The following is a 19,547-nucleotide window of genomic DNA, read 5'->3' as shown; positions in this document are numbered from 1 at the left end:
CATCCATGGCACCTTGAGCCAATGAGTGCCCTCTTTGAGCCTTAATTTCCTTAGCTGTGAAATGGGGTAATAATATCTACTTTACTAACTTATTCTAAATATTAAGTTAAATATAGATAAAAAACATCTGCCATGTAGTAGATGCAACCAATAATTATGGAGTTATAGTAACATTTCCACCAAAGTTGTTACTTGTTATGTTTCAGAAGTTTGCACTTTAATTGGGGATAAACTTGTATAGAAGTCAGTTGACAACAGTGATGATGATGACAGGAAGTACTTCCATGCGGCTTCACCGTGTGCCAGGCTCTAGTCGAATACCGGGCATCTCTTCACTGCTCTGACCCTCATCACAGCGCTGAGCGGGCAGCTCAGGGTCATGCCCCTTCTCCAGAGGGATGAGCTGAGAGGTCAAGTAACTTGTCCAAGTTGACACAGTTTGGAAGTGACCAAACTGAGATGATAGATTCTGAAGAATTTGTTTTTATAAGCCCCTAAAGCGAAGCCTGGGTCATAGGCTTCTCCTGTCAGTACTCAGATGTTTCCAAAATATGTGTAGAACATGAAATATGATTATAATAAGAATTAAGAATGTTAACAGGATTTTCTAACATTAATTAATATGCTTTAAAAGTTGTCTTAATACTCTGTTAACAGTGTGATGTTCTAAACAATGTCTTTGTCTGATTTCAGCCTGTGAGATTGAAGCGGGGAAAGTGTACCAGGCGTCCTCGAAAGAGCACATCCAGCCTTTTAAAGAAAACATGGAGCAATTCATCATTCAAGGTAAATTCTGAAGCGATATGTTGGCTTTCCCTCCCTTTTCAGCAGAAAGGTAGAAGGTATTTTGTAAAATACACATTGGCTTAAAGGGGATTATTTTGACATCACAGAAAAACAAATTGTATTCTATTTTATTTTTTTTTTTGCTGAGGAAGATTGGCCCTGAACTAACATCTGTGCCTGTCTTCCTCTATTTTATATGTGGGATGCCACCACAGCATGGTTTGATGAGCAGTGTGTAGGTCCATGCTGGGGATCTGAACCCACAAACTCCAGGCTGCAAAAGCAAAGCTGCAAAGGCAGCCACTATGCCACTGGGTGGCCCCCAAAACAAGTTGTATTTAATCATGAGTTACACAGTTTTAAGAGACTAGCAATTTCCTTAATATCCTATTTTGTGGATAATGCTCATTATTATTATATTTTTTAATGACAGCAAATACAATAGATACTGGTTAAAATAGCACACATTTATAAAGACAATAAAAATGTTATGCTTTTTGCAGTAAAAAATGAGATATTCTTCTAAGTTTTATCTATGCTTATGACTTAGTTCAACCTGGTATTTGATTTGTCAAAACGTTGTGCCCAACACCAAATTATATTGATGTTTTCAGATCTTCAAAACATTATATGCTATTTTTCTATAGGACGTATAAATACCTCTGGGTATTTAAGATGGTTTTTTCCAGAGAGCTTAAAAACTTTATAAATATTAGCTTATCGACTCTTCCTATGTTCCTATGAGCTAAGCAGGGATGGAAAATTTCACAAGGTATTTTTTAAAGAGGAGAAGTCTAGCTGTTTGAAATCACTGAAAGTTACGATTATATCAGAACATTCGCTACTCAAAACATCTCACGTCTGGAACGTTGGTCTTTTCTGAAGAGCAGACTCGTGCTGTGCCGTGCTGTGCCGTGCTCTGGGGACGTTCTTGCTGCCGCAGGAATTCTCCTAGAGGCTCACGTGGCATGACACTGAGGCAGGTGGTGCTCTGAGGCCTCGCTCCACCCTCTGGGTATTAGGCTGTGGGTTTCAGAGGTTGTTCAGGCGTCGATAATGATGATTTACAATGAATGAGTCATGCTGGGATTTGATTAAACATTAGGCACAGCTTTTTTTGTAGACGGGCAAATACTATTTAATCATTTAATATAATCATGAAATTGAAACAGAACTTTGAGAAGAATCATAAATCAAAGTGATTTTCATTTCCAAATTCTCAAGTCCTCGTGACTTAGAGTGGAAAATCTGCTCATTGATCCCTAAATGGTCCTTTGATGGAAATCATAGTGCTAGAGTTACATGTTAGAGGATCCTGAAGCTCCCTCCGCTCCTAATGGTGGATAAAAATGAGTCTTGCTTTTTCCATCCATTGGGGTTTTAGGATCAAGAAGGTGTAATTTTAGAAAACTATATAGGTGAAAGGATGGAATATTGTTTTTTTGCTTATGGGAAGAAAGAAGTCTTTAATTCTGTGACTCATTCCAAAAAGAAGTTAAACAATTTGCTGGATTTCACATGAAAATGTTGACGAGTGTGACTCATATTGTTGTTCACGTTGTGTGTGATTTATTATATAAATTCTGAATCTGTATTTTGTGCAGGCATTGAGACTTTCTTTATGACTGTGTCTTAGTCAGTTTCTGAATGAATAGCTAAGTTAGGTTGTGCAGCCCAGGTGGGATTTAGGCATGATGCTTAGGAACCACACGTCGTCAACCGTGTCTGCTGTCTTTGGTAATCATTTATGATGGTTCAGAGGGTGGGTAGAGGCCTTCAGGCTTTGTCTAGCACTTCACTTGTATGGAAGACACGATTGCTCAGTCATACTTAAATAGATAAGTATCTCTTCCAATTTAATGATCTTCCAGGAAGATCTTTTTTAACCCCCTTATTATGATATTCATATATTAGCAATTCTTATACTTCTCTCTGTTAAATGAAATCATAAATGTTATGTGGCTAATAACATAACCCATATTTTCTTATCGGCATGAAATGCCTCACCTTTTTGCCATTGGGTTAAATAACCCCAATTATATGAGTCTTTCTTTACGGCTCTTCTTCCAGCACTTTCAGTCACATTTCTATTATTCCCTGGTCTACTCCAGTGTTCTATATGTTCACTAAAAAAAGCTTTTGAATGCCTCCTGTTTGCCCAGACATTCTTCTGGGTGCTGAGTTAGGGCAGTAAACACGAAAATGTGTGTGTCTTAACGGATCTGACATTCCACATTATTTGGAAGGCAGATGATGACAACAGAAAATCCTTTAGAAAAACTTGTGTAGGTCAAGTGTGTCAACAATGCGGAAGAAACATAGTCCAGCTTTAAATATGATTGCTCATGAGCCTATGTCCAGTGACATATAGTGAAAACAAGGCGTTTCAAATAATGTTTCTGTTAAGATAGATTTTTAAGATTGTAATCAATTTTTGCCCCATATTTCCTCTCATTATTAGGACAAAATTCTAAAATTAAATTTATGCACTAAAAAACATACATACCACCTTAGTACAAATAATATATGCCAAATCTTTGCGATAATTAGGTTTTTGTCAATAATAAAATAGTATTCTTGCGTTAACCTCTGTGCTCAGATTACCTTATATAGGCATATTCATGTTTTTATATATCGCATCAAAGTCTTCTTTATTGTGCCTCATTTTCAAAATCTAAAGTCTCTCTCAAACAGTTCAAGAGAATATACCCAATACTGGCCAAATATTGTTATTTCATTTGCTCCCACGACATACTAGAAGCATCTCTTATCCTTGTGGTTCAGCTCTTGCGTGGTGTGTGGACCACACTCTAGCAGTCACTAGATTTCGTCTAACCCTGGAATCCGTTGTCGCGCCTGCTCTTTCACTCCGTCTTCCCAGTTCTACTCCAGCCAAGATTGCGTGGTCTCTGCTTAAACACCTCTTCCTTGGGAATGTCCCTTACTTCTGCTCTAAAATAAGCAGACTTGGAGAATTGAGTCCCACTGGCATTCATTGTTTGTAATGGTGCAGCTGTCTACCGTGCTTGGGAGACTGGAGAATATATTAATAAACAATGTTCTGACTTCCCCCAGCTTTATGGTCTTTATGACACTTACCACTCTCTGCAGTTGTGTTATTTATTTGTCCCTCAACCATGTGAGCTCCATTAAGAGGGCAGCTTTGCTTTGCTTCTCACTGTAGCCCTCGGCCCAGAGCAATGCACATAGCATACGCTGTCTTGTTCACCAGGCGGAAGCCCCACAACCCTCACTAAGCCTGTCTCTTTCTGTCTCCATACTTGCACTAGAGTAGCTTCCCTTTTTTTGTAGAGGGGGAGATCAGGTCCTTACAACAACACTGAGTGGTGTCTCCTTAAAGGCATTACCACAGACTTGCTGTTGGAACTCATTTCTACTCAGCAATGCTGTGAGGTTTCCCTTGCAATTTAGCTCTCTCCGTTTCTGAGATTTGTTCATCTCTTCTCCTCTGAAACCTCCACAGTCTTCCTGTTCCGCTTACCCATGACCTTAATGATAACCTCACCTCATACTGTGGTGAGCAAATGGAAGCTCCCTGCTTACCCACCACCACATCTCCAAACCTGGCTGAGGAACCCAGGCTTCATCCAGAAGCCTTGGGGAACAGAGGTTTAAAGATTTGAGAGGTTACACTGGCAGCAACATGGAAGGGCTCAATTGAGGCAAGTCAGACTTGGAGGCAGGAGACCTTTTATAAGATTGTTAGAGCAGGGGCTCCTCATTTCTCTAGCAGTGTACCCTAAGGAAGTGGTGCTGGTGCTGAAGAGAAGATAGATTTGAGGGATAATAAATAGAACAGAAATTTCTTAGTGACCAAATGGACATAGAGGTGATGGATAAGGGTCCAGATTTCAGGTTTGAGTGGCTGGGTGAGTCGTGGTGTTACTCACTGGGATAGAGAGCGTAAAAATAGGAAAAGATTTGAATGGATAGCATGATCACCTATAAATGGACACACAGGTGGATTTATCCGGTGAGCAGGTGGATATATACATTGGACATGGGAGAGAGAGCTGAGATGGAGGATTGGACATCACAGCAAGGTGATCATTGAGTGGATGTGGTCACCTAGGAAGATAAGAAAAACAGACCCAGGCATCGAATCCTGGAGGAGAATACATTTATAGGATGGGCGGAGCAAGAGAAGCCCCATCAGGTATGAGTCAGATAGGTAGAAAGAAAACCAAGAGAGGCTGTTCTGATGGAAGCCAGAGCTATGAAGCGTTTAAGAAAGGAGGGCATGATCATAGTGGTCCATGTTCCTGGATGGAACATTTTTCTTTGATGAGCTTGGGCAGAAACCAATTTTCTGAGCTTTTACATAACATTTAAGAGAAGTGAGAAAGTAGAGGGGCACAACTCTGCAAGAACTTTTAAAAGTTATTGCGGGACAACTGTAATGATGCACGCGTGTTTGACTTAGCTGTTTCATCAAAGTTACTATAATTTAGCTTATCTGTAATCTGTGCCAACATATGTGATGATTTTATTTTTGTACATGTGTTATGAAGAAAACTAATTGGGAATCTCCAGATTCAGCATTTGTCTGCAGTTTTTGTAAAATTTTCTTTTGTGCCTCTTTTTTTTTTTAAGTAGCAGAACATACGAGGTAAGGAAGAAGAGATAAATGAAATCACTGGGGAATCTCATGCTTAGCTAATATTTCTCTCAGAACTCAGAACTTTTTCTTTTACCTCTTTCTTTTTGAATTCAGGTTGTATTTTCGGCAAAGTGTGCATATGAAAACCATATTGCTGAGCTATCAAGGAGTGTAGATGCAATGGGTTGCCTTTTTATGTGTCTGCATGTTGAGGTCACTGGGAAAGAAGTAGGAGCTCTGCTGTTGGCCTTTACAGCCTTTTTGCTCATATGATATATTTTGATAAGTGTATATTTTAAAACTTAAGCTCAACTGTTTTTTGAGTAAATGGCAAATTAAAATAAAAAAGTAGTTTCTCTCTTTGCTATGAAATGAAGTCTCTATCGTGATTTTATAAATCAGAAATGGCTAATGAGATTTTTCGTCACCCTCACTCTATACCTCCACCCGTCTTTTCCCAAACGTTTCTTCCTTACTACAAAGTATAAATTGTAGCTGAACTAGAGGAGTAGAACCAAGATGAAAATTCGTAAGTCTGTAATCGCATGCTTATAATTAAAAGGGTATTGAAACCCAACTCTTAATTATACAATTTTTAGTATTGGTAATTCTATGCTTGAGAATGAAGAGATGGTGAAAGCAGTGGGTATTGACTGTCCCAGAGACTGAGAAATCTGCCAGAAGTATCTTCTATCAGAAATAGTACCCGTGGTGCCCTGTTTGCCATGCTGCATATTCGAGGTGAGCATGTTTGGCATTGGTTTTTTTCTTTTTCTGAAAATATAATGAGAATGTTTTTTAGTGATGATAAAAAGATAAGATGAATTTGATTTTTTGAAGTAATCTTCTTTCACTGACCTCTTAAAATTGAAAAAGAAACATAACTGCCTTTTAAGAAACAACTTTTTATTTATTAACTATATGATAGCAATAATAGCTATATTAAGCATTAATACTGTTTCTGTTGTGCTAAAGAATTAGCCAACGCCCTTTATATGCCACGTGATTTTAGTTTCATAACTCTTGAGGACGTCTGACCACCAGTGTTGTCCCCGTTTTACGACAAGGAAACAAAGGCTCAGGGGGTTCCGTCCTTGACTAGAATCACACAATAGACGGCAAAGCCATGCTGGAGCCAAGACCTTGTGTAAGAAGCTGGAGCTGTATTCGCTTTTAACCTAAAAATTGTTATGATATAATCAGGGACTCCAAGAGGTAGTGGATAGGTTGTGTAATGTCAGGTGGTGGAAACCATAACGCGGATGAAATCCTCTGTAAGATATTCAGTTAAACATAAAAGTCATCAGGGACTGGCCCCGTGACCAAATGGTTAAGTCCGTGCACTCTGCTTCGGCAGCCCAGGGCTTTGCCGGTTCGGATCCTGGGCGCGGACAAGGCACTGCTCATTAGGCCACGCTGAGGTGGCGTCCCACATAGCACAACCAGAGACACTCACAACTAGAATCTACAACTATGTTCTGGGGGGCTTTGGGGAGAAGAATTAAAAGAAAAAGAAGAAGATTGGCAACAATTGTTAGCTCAGGTGCCAATCTTTAAAAGCAAAGCAAAACAAAACAGAAACAGAAAAGTCATCAATATCAGAACTAGAAAATGGGGACACTTCCGTGTTCGTGGGATATGCCTGCTGAAACCTTGCACCAGATAGACAAAGCCCTCTCCTTTGATGCATTGATGAATGATGGTTCCATTTGCATTCCATTGTACCCTTCCTGTCATTCAAGAAGTGTGAATTTGAAGTGATTCTTCTGAAAAGAGGAATAGTCTGTATCACCACTTCTGTCCAAGTGTTAGATTCAAAACAGCCACAATCATTTGTTCTGTGACTGCGGATGAGAAATTATCAAAGAGCGTCTGAGGAGTGATTGGAATTGATTCCATATGGGATCTACTAACGACTGCCTCCTGCACATTTCTCCTTGGACGCTCCCACCGACACCTCATACTAAACCTCTCCACAATGTGTTCCGTGCTGTATCCTCAGCACCTAGTACATGATAGATTCCAAATAAATATTTATTTCATAGGAGAATGGATGAGGGAATGACTTTATCAGTTCAGCTCAGGCTCCTTAGTTCCTCCACCCTTCCTGTGTTCCCTGTCGTTGTGATGTCACCCATGTAGTTGTCCAAGACAGGGACTTTGGCCTCATTGTTTATTGTTTAATGAATGCATGAAGGAAATAATATTTAAATAATACATGCATCTATTATAAAATTTGAGTGTATGATGGGATGTAAGTTTTCTTACTATTTCTTTCCTCTATTTTAACCGGCATTAGATTTCATTTCTGTCCTTCCACAGATCATTTGCACATATATAAGCATGTATATGTGCATATGTACTACACATTTATATTTATATAGTTCACTCATGGTTATATTCATTACATGTTGTTCATTGCCCCTTGATTTTTCGTTTTTATTATGAAATATTTCATATTTATGTTTTATTTTATATATAATAGAGACATAGCATGTATATGTATGTTTGTGTGTATGTATATATACATGCACACATACATACAACATAAAATTTTGTGTGTTTTATATCCATTTATGTGTAACATAAAAATAAGTATATTTTATTATTCTTTAGTCTCTCTCTGTTTGCCATAATTGTGTTGTATGAGGTTACCACAAACACTGCATCAGTGAGTACTGAACCATTGCTCCGAGGGCAAGTAGAGGGTTGGGTTCCCACAGGCCTCTGGTCCCAGTCGGGTCACGTTTTCATCATCGATCAGTATGCAGCCTTGTTTTATGTGTGTTCAGGTTTGAAGACGTCTTATGTAACGTATATTGGTGATTCGTCAGCATTGAACTCATGGCCAACAGCACTATAACTCACGCCTGATCCAAGCTTATCTAGCACATATTTTCTCTGTAGGACGCATCACAGCCTTGTTGTGCTTAGAAACAATAGACAGCACAACAGTACTACGCTTGGGGGCCATTTTAAAAAGAGAAATCATCCAAAACCCACAACGATGTGAAAAATCTACAAATTTACAATACGAGAGCTAGAATAAGAAGTCAGAGCATCATTGCCTTCTTCAACCTCAGCTGGGAAAGTGTGTCAGTTAACTCATATTTTCCACTGTTCTGCGCATGTCCTTGGGTATAAAAGTGCTGCAAGCATTGATTTTGGAATTAAAATAAATTTTAGTGAGTGGGCAAATTCACAAATACAGAACCCATGAGTAATGAAATTCAATTGTATATTTAAAAGCCATATATGTTATATATATATATATATATATATATATATATATATAAAACATAAATAAGGTCATATGATACATATTATATATATTATAACCTAAATGAGATCTAAAGTATTATAATGAACAGCCATATACACCCCACTCAAGGAATAGGACACAATCAGTGTGTTCAGCTCTTCTGTTTACCCTTCCTCAGCCTTATGCCTCTGTTCTCTCCAGACATGGCCACCATCCTGAATTTCGTGTTTATCATTTCCATGTTTTCCTCTTTATAGTTTCCCTTAAAATAACCGATTTATTATTTAGTTTTGCAAGTTTACACACTTTGTGTTTATGGAATTATAAGTGTACTCTCCTGTGACTTTTTTTCTCCGTTGAACATCGTTCCTGAGATTCTTCCATGGTTATGGATAATGGCTCTATTTTGTTGATATTGACTCCATTATAATAATATAATATACCACAATTTCTCTCTTGTTCCTTCCTTTTTTACCTAATACGAGAAATGCTTATATGAACATTTGTGTTCACAACTCATATGCATAGTCTCTTTTTATGGTACAACTCTAAGAGCAAAAACTTGGTTGGGTTGTAGGCTATGTGGACTTAAGCCTCTAAGGAAAAGCCAAATTGTTTAAAAAAGTTAAGTTTCAATCTACACTTCTACCAACGGAGTTCAGTTGTGTCAAATCCTTCCCAGTGTTTGGTTCTTAGACTTAATTTTTTTGGTCCAATTTATTGTTTAAAATGGTATTCTATTGAGATTTTAATTTGCATTTTCCTATTATTTGTGAGAAGTAGCATATTTTCCTATGTTTATAGTTTCCTCTTCCTTGTTTTTTTACCTTTTTTTGGTTGATTTGTCTGTCGTTTACTTACTGAATTATTAGGAATTCTTTATATATTCAGGATATTAAAACCTGGTTAAATTGTTGCAAACACTTCTCCCACTTGAGACTTGTCTTTTCACTTTTCTTATGCTGACAACTGATAAACAGAAGTTTTTTATTTCTATGTCGTGATATTTAGCAACCTTTTCCTTGGTGGCATATAATTTTTTGCATGATTTAAGAAATCTTTCCCAACTACAGGTTTATAAAGATATTATCCTATATTTTCCTATAAAAATGTCATAGTTTGCTGTCATATTTATTCCTTCAATCTGTCTGATTTTTGTGTATGTATATGATTGATTTTTATGTATGGTCTGCGAAAAGAATCAAATTTCATTTTTTGGCCTGGAGATACTGTTAATTAGTACCATGTAGTGGATAGACCATCTTTTCTCTACTGAAATAAGGTGCCACCACTGTCTTATGTGTATGTGTTATTTTCCTGGGTTTTCTGTATGCTACTGCATTGGCCTGTTTCCATCCTTCATCCTCATAAGAAAACCTCCCACTGTCTTATTTACTGTAGCCTTCTAATAAGACTTGAAATGGGGTAAGATTAGATTCCTACTTTCTTTAGAAGAGTTATGCCTCTTATTAGTTATGCTTCTTTATAATTTTAGAATCAAGTTGTCAAGATCCACCAAAAAAAATCAATTAGGATTTTGTCAAAATTGTGGAGTTTATAGATCAGCCTGGGGAGAACTGACATCTTTATGATACTGAGGCTTTCCATGAACGTGATAAAGATGGACATTTATTTATGCCTCCTTTAAAATCTGTCTGAAAAGTTTTACAATTCTTTTATTAAGGTCTTCATGTAGTTTTTTTATAGTTGTATACCTAATGACCTTTTTTTCCCCTATAATTTTGTGAATTACACTTACTCTTACTGTTAACATTTGAAGATATATAAAACTTGGATAACTATCGTATGAAGCTAGGTCATTCTAGAAACTTGCTGAACTCACTTATTAATACAGTAGTTTGTAAATTTTTTAAAAAGTTTTCTCTATAGAGCTCACTACAAATAATGATCATTTTATTTCTTAGTTTGCTCTTCTTACTTTTGTCTTTTATGGCCATACTTCAGTGGCTGACGCCTTCAGTGTAATCTGGACAGGAAGCGTAGAAATGTCCTATTGCAAAGGGCACGATTAGAGGAACGGGAAGATTACTGTGGCCATCTTTGTGAACAAATTACCACAAATTGTTGAGGGTTTTCTTCTCATTCAACTTTCCCCCTCTACTACTTTGCAAATTTTATTCTGTATCTTTTAATGTATACTTTTAATATTTTAACGTGATTCTTTACAAAGTCTAACTTTTAAATACACATCCTTCGAGTGCTTTAACTCGAACCTCACCCGTTTATACTGCTAGGCCTTTCTTTTCCAGTGTTTTAGTGTCATCTTACGTCTTTGTAACCAATACCATGTTCTTTGCTTACCATACCATGCCTTCCTACTATGCCTTCCTCTGAGATGACTTTTCTTCCTCCTGAAGCGCACTCTTCAAAAGTTACTTTGATGTGAGAGTCTGGATTGTAAACTCTCTGTTTTTGTTGGAGTGGAAATATACATCACGCTTGTTTTTGAGAGATAGGTTTGCTAATTATAAAATTCTGGGCTCAAAGTAAATTCCTTTCAGGAGTCTGGATGCCTCTGACTCCTCCCTTCCCTCATTGCACTGGCAACTCTGCTGTGGGCCAATTTTTGTTTCTGATCTAAATTTTCTCTCAGGCTCTTTTGTGTTTTTCTATTTCTCTTTATGTTTATTTTGGCTAATCATGAGGGGGCACTGCCAACCAAGAACTATTTTAAAGTAAATTCTTGCCTTGCATTTTAGGATCGCTCATTGTGGATTGAGGCCCAAGGCAGTGTGATTGCCCATTTGGGGGTATGGGTTCTTACGTGCAGGGGTGTCCCCTCCCATCCAGACCTACGAGAGAGATGGACACATCTCCTCAGTGTCTACCTTAGTCGGGTGATGCTTTCCAGTTCCCTCTTCACTGAGGGAGTGTCTCTGTGGACTAGTCCTCTTCCAAATTTTCCTGTGAGGCCTTTCAAACTACAGCTCTAGGTTGCTGGGTTTAGCGATGCCCCAAGGCAGCGTCTGCTTACACCTCTTTGGAGTCTTGCTCCTGTTTTGTTTTTATGACCTCAGAGAATTTTCCTTATTTTCTAGCCAACTCAGCCATGCATTAAGTTTTATTTTAATACAGCATCTTTGTGCACTTTGTTGCGAAACTTTTTGATATCTAATCCTTAGTATGGTTGAAAATACAGGCCTATCTTGGATTTTTTTCAATTGAAATATCTTTGAGATAATTTTGTATCAGCACCTTCTTCTTAATAACTTCATAATATTCCTTATGTGCTCATTTCTTCATTTATAAACCTTATCTCCTACAACATTGCTTTTAAAAGAAAAAGATTACAGAGGATAGATGTGTACATTTCTCATAGTGTGTACTTGTACCATACATTCCTAAATGTTGAACTCTCGAGTCAAAAGCAATATTGGTCTTATTCCTGATGCCTCCTTTTCCCATATGCTCCTCCCAACCTTGCCTCTCTCGTCAAATCATTACTAAGTCTTGGGGATTTCCTCAAACATGTCAGCTTCTCTCTAATCCCATTGCAGTAACCCTAGCTAGCTCAGAGTAATCTCTTGGTTTTATTATGCTAATCCCTTCCTAACAGCTCTCATTTCCCTTGTTACTATCGTTCTATTATAGTACATCACCAGTGAACCTCATAAGAACCTGCAATCTTCTGGGAAAGATTGAATTATGCTCAGTAGCATGATTATTAAAGTATATGAATGCCCATTATATTTTTAAAATTTTTTGTCTGGTTATGATTTTTTAATTAAAGTATAATTGACATACAATATACTGTTGGTTTCAGGTGTACATCATAATGGTTCCATATTTGCATACATTGTGAAATGATCACCCTGATAAGTCTCATTACCATCTGATACCATAGAAAGTTGTTGCAGTATTGCCGACTGTATTCCCTATGCTGTGCGTGACATCCCCATGACTTATTTATAACTGGAAGTTTGGACCTCAGACTCCCCTTCACCTGTTCACCTGCGCCCCAACCTCCCTCCGCTCTGGCAACCACCAGTTTGTTTTCTGTATCTATGAATCTGTTTGTTTTGTTTTTCAGATTCCACATGTAAGGGAGACCATTGTGGTATTTGTCTTTCTCTGTCTGACTTATTTCACTTAGCATAATACCCTCTAAGTCTATCCATGTGGTCACAAATGGCAACATTTTATTCTTTAGGGCTAAGTAATAATCTATTTTCTTTTTTTTTATTTTAATTAATTTTATTGAAGTATAGTTGATGTACAATATTATGTTAGTTTCAGGTATCCAACATAGTGATTCAGCATTCATATACATTGTGAAATGGTAACCACAATAAATACGGTAACCATCTGTCCTCAAAGTTATTACAGTATTATTGACTGTATTGCCTCTGGTGTGCCTTAAATCCCTGTGACTTATTCATTTTATAACTAGAAGTTTGTATGTCTTGATCCCCTTGACTATTTTGCCCAACCCCACACTCCCTCCCCCTCTGGCAACCTCCGCTTTGTTCTCTGTATCTATGAGTCCGTTTCTATTTTGTTTTGTTTTTTATATTGCACATGTAAGTGAAATCATATGGTATTTGTTTTCCTCTGACTTATCTCACTTAGCAGAATACCCTCTAGGTCCATCCATGTTGTTGCAAATGGCAAGACTTCGTTCTTTTTTGTGGCTGAGTAGTATTCCATTGTATATACACCCCATCTTCTGTATCCAGTCCTCTGTTGATGGACGCTTAGGTTGCTTTCGTATCTTGGCTATTGTAAATAATGCTGCAGTTGACATGGTGTTTTTGTTTTCTTCAGGTAAGTACCCAGAAGTGGAATTGCTGGATCATATGGTAGTTCTATTTTTAATTTCTTGAGGATATTCCATACTGTTTTTCATAGTGGCTATACCAATATGCATTCCCACCAACAATGTACAAGGGTTTCCTTTTATCTACTTCCTCACCAACATTTGTTTCTCTTTTTGGTTTTGTCTTTTTGATAACCATTCTAACAGGTGTGAGGTGATATCTCATTGTGGTTTTGATTTGCATTTTCCTGATGATTGGTGATATTGAACATCTTTTCCTGTGTCTGATAGACATCTATATGTCTTCTTTGGAAAAATGTCTAAGTCATCTGCCCATTTTTTAATCTCTTTGTTTGTTTGTTGATATTAAGTTGAATGAGTTCTTTATATATTTTGCATATTAACTCCTTATCAGATATATGATTTGCAAATATCTTCTTCCATTCAGTAGCTTGCCTTTTTTGTTTTGTTGATGGTTTCCTTCAAGGTGCAAAGGCTCATTAGTTTGCTGTAGTCCCATTTGTTTATTTTTGCCTTCGGTGCTTTTGCCTGAGGAGAAAGATCCAAAAAAATATCACTAAGACCAATGTCAAAGAGCTTACTGCCTGAATTTTCTTCTAGGAGTTTTATGGTTTCAGATCTTAGATTCAAGTGTTTAACTCATTTTGAATTAATTTTTGTATATAGTATGACAGTGGTTCAGTTTCATTCTTTTGTGTGTAGCTGTCCAGTTTTCCCACCACCATTTATTGAAGAGACTGTCTTTTCCTCATTACATATTCTTGCCTCCTATGTCATCGATTAATTGACCATATGTGCGTGGGTTTATTTCTGGGTCTCTCTATTCTCTTCCATTGATCTACATGTCTGTTTTTATGCCAGTACAATACTGTTTTGATTACTGTAGCTCTGTCATATAGTTTGAAATCAGGGAGCGTAATACCTCCAGCTTTGTTCTTTCTCGAGATTGCCTTGGGTATTCTTTTGTGGTTCCATACAAATTTTAGGGTTTTTCTTTTTCTAGTTCTGTGAAAAATGCCATTGGTATTTTGATAGGGATTGCATGGAATCTGTAGATGGTTCTGGGTAGTATGGACATTTTAACAATATTAATTCTTCCTTTTCATGAGCACAGTGTATCTTTCTGTTTATTTGTGTCATCTTCCTTTCTCTTTCCTCAATGTCTTATAGTTTTCAGAGTACAGGTCTTTCACTTCCTTGGTTAAATTTATTCCTACGTGTTTTGTTCTTTTTGATGAAGTTGTAAATGAGATTGTTTTCTTAATTTCCCTTTCTGATAGCTCATTGTTCACATATAGAAATGCTACTGATTTCTGTATATTAATTTTGTATCCTGCAACTTTACTGAATTCTTTTATTAATTCTAACAGTTTTTTGGTGGAGTCTTTAGGATTTTTGATGTATAGTATAATGCCATCTGAAAACAGTGACAGTTTTACTTCTTCCTTTCCAATCTGGATGCCTTTCATCTCTTTTTCTTGCCTAATTCCTGTGGCTAGTATTCCAAACATATGTTGAATAAAAGTGGCAAGAGTGGGCATTCTTGTCTTGTTCCTGACCTTAGAGGAAAAGCTTTCAGCTTTTCACCATTAAGTATGATGTTAGTTGTGGGTTTTTCATATATGACCTTTATTATGTTGTTATATTCCGTCTATACCCACTTTGTTGAGAATTTTTATTGTAAACTGATGTTGAATTTTGTTGAATGCTTTTTTTGCATCTATTGAGATGATTGTATGATTTTTTTTATTCTTCATTTTGTTAACATGGTGTATCATGTTTATTGATTTGTGGATGTTGAACCATCCTTGCATCCCTGGAATAAATCCCACTTGATCATGCTGTTTGATCCTTTTAATGTATTGTTGAATTTGGTTTGCTGATATTTTTTTGAGGATTTTTGCATCTATGTTCATCAGTAATATTGACCTGTAATTTTCTTTTTTGTTGTATCTTTGTCTGGTTTTGGTATCAGGATAATGCTGGCCTCATAAAATGGGTTTGGAAGGATTCCTTCCTCTTTAGTTTTTTGGAATAATTTGAGAAGGATAGGTATTATCTCGTATTTAAATGATCAGAAGAAATCGCCTGTGAAACAGTCTGGTCCTGGAATTTTGTTTGTTGAGAACTTTTAAATTACTGATTAATTTCATTATTAGTAATTAGTCTATTCAGATTTTCTATTTTTTCATGATTCAGTCTTGGAAGATTGTGTATTTCTAGGAATGTATCTTTTTCTTCTAGGTTGTCTTATTTGTTGGTGTATAATCATAGTAATCTCTTAAATCCTTTGTATTTCTGTGGTGTCAGTTGTAACATCTCTTTCATTTCTCATTTATTCAGGACCTCTCTTTTTTTTTCCTTGGTAAGTCTGGCTAAATGTTTATTAATTTTATTTATCTTTTCAAAGAGCCAACTATTAGTTTCATTGATCTTAGTACACTTGATGTTGTCCCAGAGGTCCCATAGCTATCCTTATTTTTTTTAATTCTTTTTTCTTTTTGCTATTTTGTTTGGGTGATTTTTACTACCCTGTCTTCCAGATCACTGGTTTGCTTTTCTGTATCATCCAATCTGCTGTTGATTCCCTCTAGTGTATTTTTCATTTCAGTTACTGTATTCGTCAGCTCTGGTTAGTTTTCTCTTATATTTTCTAATTCTTGGTTGAAGTTCTCACTGTGTTCATCCATTCTTCTCCCAAGTTTGGTCAGCATCTTTATGACCATTACTCTGAATTCTTTATCGAGTGGATTATTTATCTCTATATCACTAAGGGTTTTTTCTGAGGTTTTGTCTCGTTCTTTCATTTGGAAGGTACTTCTGTGCTTCCTCCTTTTGCTTCACCTCTGTGTTTCTGTGTGTTAGGTGAAACTGCCACCTCTCTCAGTCTTGGAGGAGTGGCATTGTGGTAGGTGATGATCCTTCTCGTTCGACCCTGTCGTGGCCCTTAGTTGACTCTTGAACTTTTTGGTTATCTAAACTGCCTGATTTATTCTTGATGTGCCGTTTTTGTTGCTGTGCCAAAACACGTCAGTGTTCCAAGGGGAAGAATCTCTAGTACCTCGTTTCAGGCTGACTGGAAGCCAGACTCTCAGGCAGCAGCTTTTAAAGTATGGAAATATAGACATTGCTGTGGGGCTGCAGTTGTAATCCCTGCTGGCCTCCAGACCAGGAGGTGTCCCCGGGGCAACAGTTGCAAACATCGAGGCTCCTGACAGGTTTATAATCTCCTTTCTGTGAAGTCTCATGGAGCCATACCAGGGCCAAGGAGGTGCACAAGCATAGTGTCTCCCTGTGTGGGAAACTTGAAGCCCCACCTCAGGCTGAAACTTGGGCTGAGTAGATAGGCATTTTCACAGGAGGACTGGGCTTGTGTTTCAGTCGGCTATCTGTGCAGGGCCCTGGGGTTGGTGGCCTGCCAAGGACTGTCTTTTTGCTTGTTATAGTCTTGTGGAGCTCGGGAACGCCAGCCCCTTTTGCTACCAGGGCCAGGTGATCAATGGGTGTCCCTGGTGTAGGTTGCGCACATCCGCTGGCTTTAGCTGGGCAGCTGGGGAGTGTGGAGGTGGGATGCGCACTCTGGCTTCAAAAGCAGCAGGAAATGGCTAGCCTGTGTGCGCCACACACACCCCCCCCCCCCCACCTCCGGTTTCAGCAGAGCAGCAGGAGATTGCTGTGTCATTGTGCGTTTGTCAGCTTTAGTCCAGAAGTGGGAGAATACCGTGACCATTCAGGCCTGCTGGTCCCCGCCAGGGGTTAGGGTAGTGTCACCGCTGCTTGCGCTCACAGGCTTTAGCTAGGGAGTGGGAGAATGCCGTGACCAATCACGCCCTCCCACCCTAGCCAGGAAGCTGGGCAATGCCGCGACCTCTGGAGCTCTCCGGCTTCAGTAAGGTGTCGGGATAATGCCATGACTCCTCGCCCCTGCATGCAGGATGGCCCGCCTGTGCTGGCAAGGTAGGCAGGGAGCACAGCAATGGCATCTGCCAGTACCTCCTTCTCTGGGTATTATTTCCACCAGCCCCCGCCCCTCTAGCTGATGCTTTTAGACTTGCAAATGATTCTCCTTCACATATAATCTCGGCACTTTTCAAACTCCTGTTATTTTGCTGGGTCTTGGGGTGAACAAGATTGCGCACGTGCCCTTTAAGAGGAGAATCTATGTTTCCTACAGCACTTTGGGACCCTTGGATGTCAGTCCCATTGGTTTTCTAAGCCAGATGTTTCGGGGGCTCGTCTGTCCAATGCAGATTCCAGGGCCTCTGTTGCCTGATGTGAGGCACCAACCCCAACCTCCTTCAGAACAAGCACCACCTCTCTGGCGAGATCCCTCCCTATTGTATGTCGCCACACTGGGTTTTTTTGTTTTTGTTTTTGTTTTTTATTGGCCAGATTGTGTGTGTCTCTCTCCTCTACCCATCTCAGTGTGGTTCCTGTGTTGTGGAGAGCAGTTCCTCCAACTTTCAGATCTTTTTCAGAGAGAAATGGTCCATATGTAGTTATAAATTTTGTGTGTCTGTGGGAGGAGGTGAGTTCAGGCTCTTCCTACACTGCTATCCTAGACACCCTTCATTATAATTTAGATACACTTAAATTATATCTAATGTATTGTAAAATGTCAGATATTGGAATTATATTTTTAGAATACTTTCTGTTTGCCTCTATGTTAAATAATAAACTGTTGGCTGCATATTTTTATGATTAAGCTTCAACTTTCCTCCCTTAGATCCTGGGCACTTGGGTGGGAGCCCCCATGAGGATGAATCCCGACCACATTGTTCTGTTCTGGTAGCAGAACCCCAAACACATTCCTTAATGGCTGATGTGACACTTTCTAGTTTTTTGACAAAAAGCCATCTAGAAACTGAAATCATGACTACTACTTTTTAAATTTTAAACCTTTTTTGTTAAGGCAATTCTGGTATAATGAAACCAAAGGATCTTTTTCTGTAGTTGCTTAGGAAATATCAATATGTTGATTCAGAGGGAAATACTCATAACTTAATAAATTTAACCATTTAGAATTATACAGATTTCTGGTTAATGTTTAAGGTCTGTGTCTGTTAGTTTTCTGCTTGACAGATCTTCCTTCTGGGTGTTACTTGGGTATTAGGAACATTAGCATTGAGGGAGTATGTCCGTGTAGGATGTCTCTGGTTACCTATCTCTACTCTGAGGATGAGTAACCCTTGTGAGGCATAGACCCATGGCACATGGGAGTGCATAGATATGAGTACCCCTACCTCTGTTGTAAATTTATAAAATCATAGTGAGATATTCATAAAGCATGTTCACCTATGAGAGAAGTCATCTAACTCTGATGACAAATGGTTTCATCTCATGTGCCAAATCTAATCGGATGACAGTGGCTTCTTCCCTGTTTTGGGGATAATTCTTAGATTTTAACTGGATCCTTACATTTTAAAGAATAGCTTGAATAATTATCTTTATTGTGATTAATGTGTGCATTTTACAGCTTTTTCTATTCTTTTACCTTTAACCTAAGTTTATATTAATACTTCATGTGGGTTTCTTCAAGAGTGCATATATTTAAACCTTTTATATCCAATCTGAAAATCCCTGCCTTTTAATCAGAGTGTTTAGACCACTTACATTTAATGTAAGTATTAATATGGTTGGATTTAATTTACCATCTTTATATTTGTCTTTTATTTGTCCCATTTCTTTTCCCTTTTTTCTCTTTCCCTGCCTTGTAATGGATTAATTGGGTGTTTTTGAAATTCCATTTTATTTCTACCATTGGCTTATTATCTATACTTTTTTGTTTTATCTTTTTAGTGATTTCTCCAGAATTTACATTGTGCCTCTCTAACTTATTACAGTCTATCTTCAAATAACGTTATTCAACTTCAAATGTAATATAAGGACTTGACAACAGTATGTGTCAATTCTCCTTCCTGTTCTTTGTGTACTTGTCATCATATATTTTACTTCCATATACTATAACCAAAACAATATACTGTTCACACTTTTCTTTGTTTTTCTTTTTCTCCCCAAAGCCCCCTGGTACATAGATGTATATTCCTCGTTGTGGGTCCCTCTAGTTGTGGCATGTGGGA

General features: G+C 38.0%; 1 protein-coding gene across 1 annotated transcript in view; it reads left to right on the top strand.

Moving 5' to 3' along the window:
- FMN2 (formin 2) overlaps positions 1–19,547 on the top strand; it is a 342,454-nt gene that overhangs the window by 235,128 nt on the left and 87,779 nt on the right. The window contains exon 14 of the mRNA XM_023632505.2: positions 694–786. Coding sequence (XP_023488273.2) covers positions 694–786 — 93 coding nt within the window. The remainder of the gene's footprint in view (positions 1–693; positions 787–19,547) is intronic.

This window comes from Equus caballus, chromosome 30 (genome assembly GCF_041296265.1).
Source record: "Equus caballus isolate H_3958 breed thoroughbred chromosome 30, TB-T2T, whole genome shotgun sequence".
NCBI classification, from domain to species: domain Eukaryota; kingdom Metazoa; phylum Chordata; class Mammalia; order Perissodactyla; family Equidae; genus Equus; species Equus caballus.
This window is presented reverse-complemented; position numbering and strand designations above follow the sequence as displayed.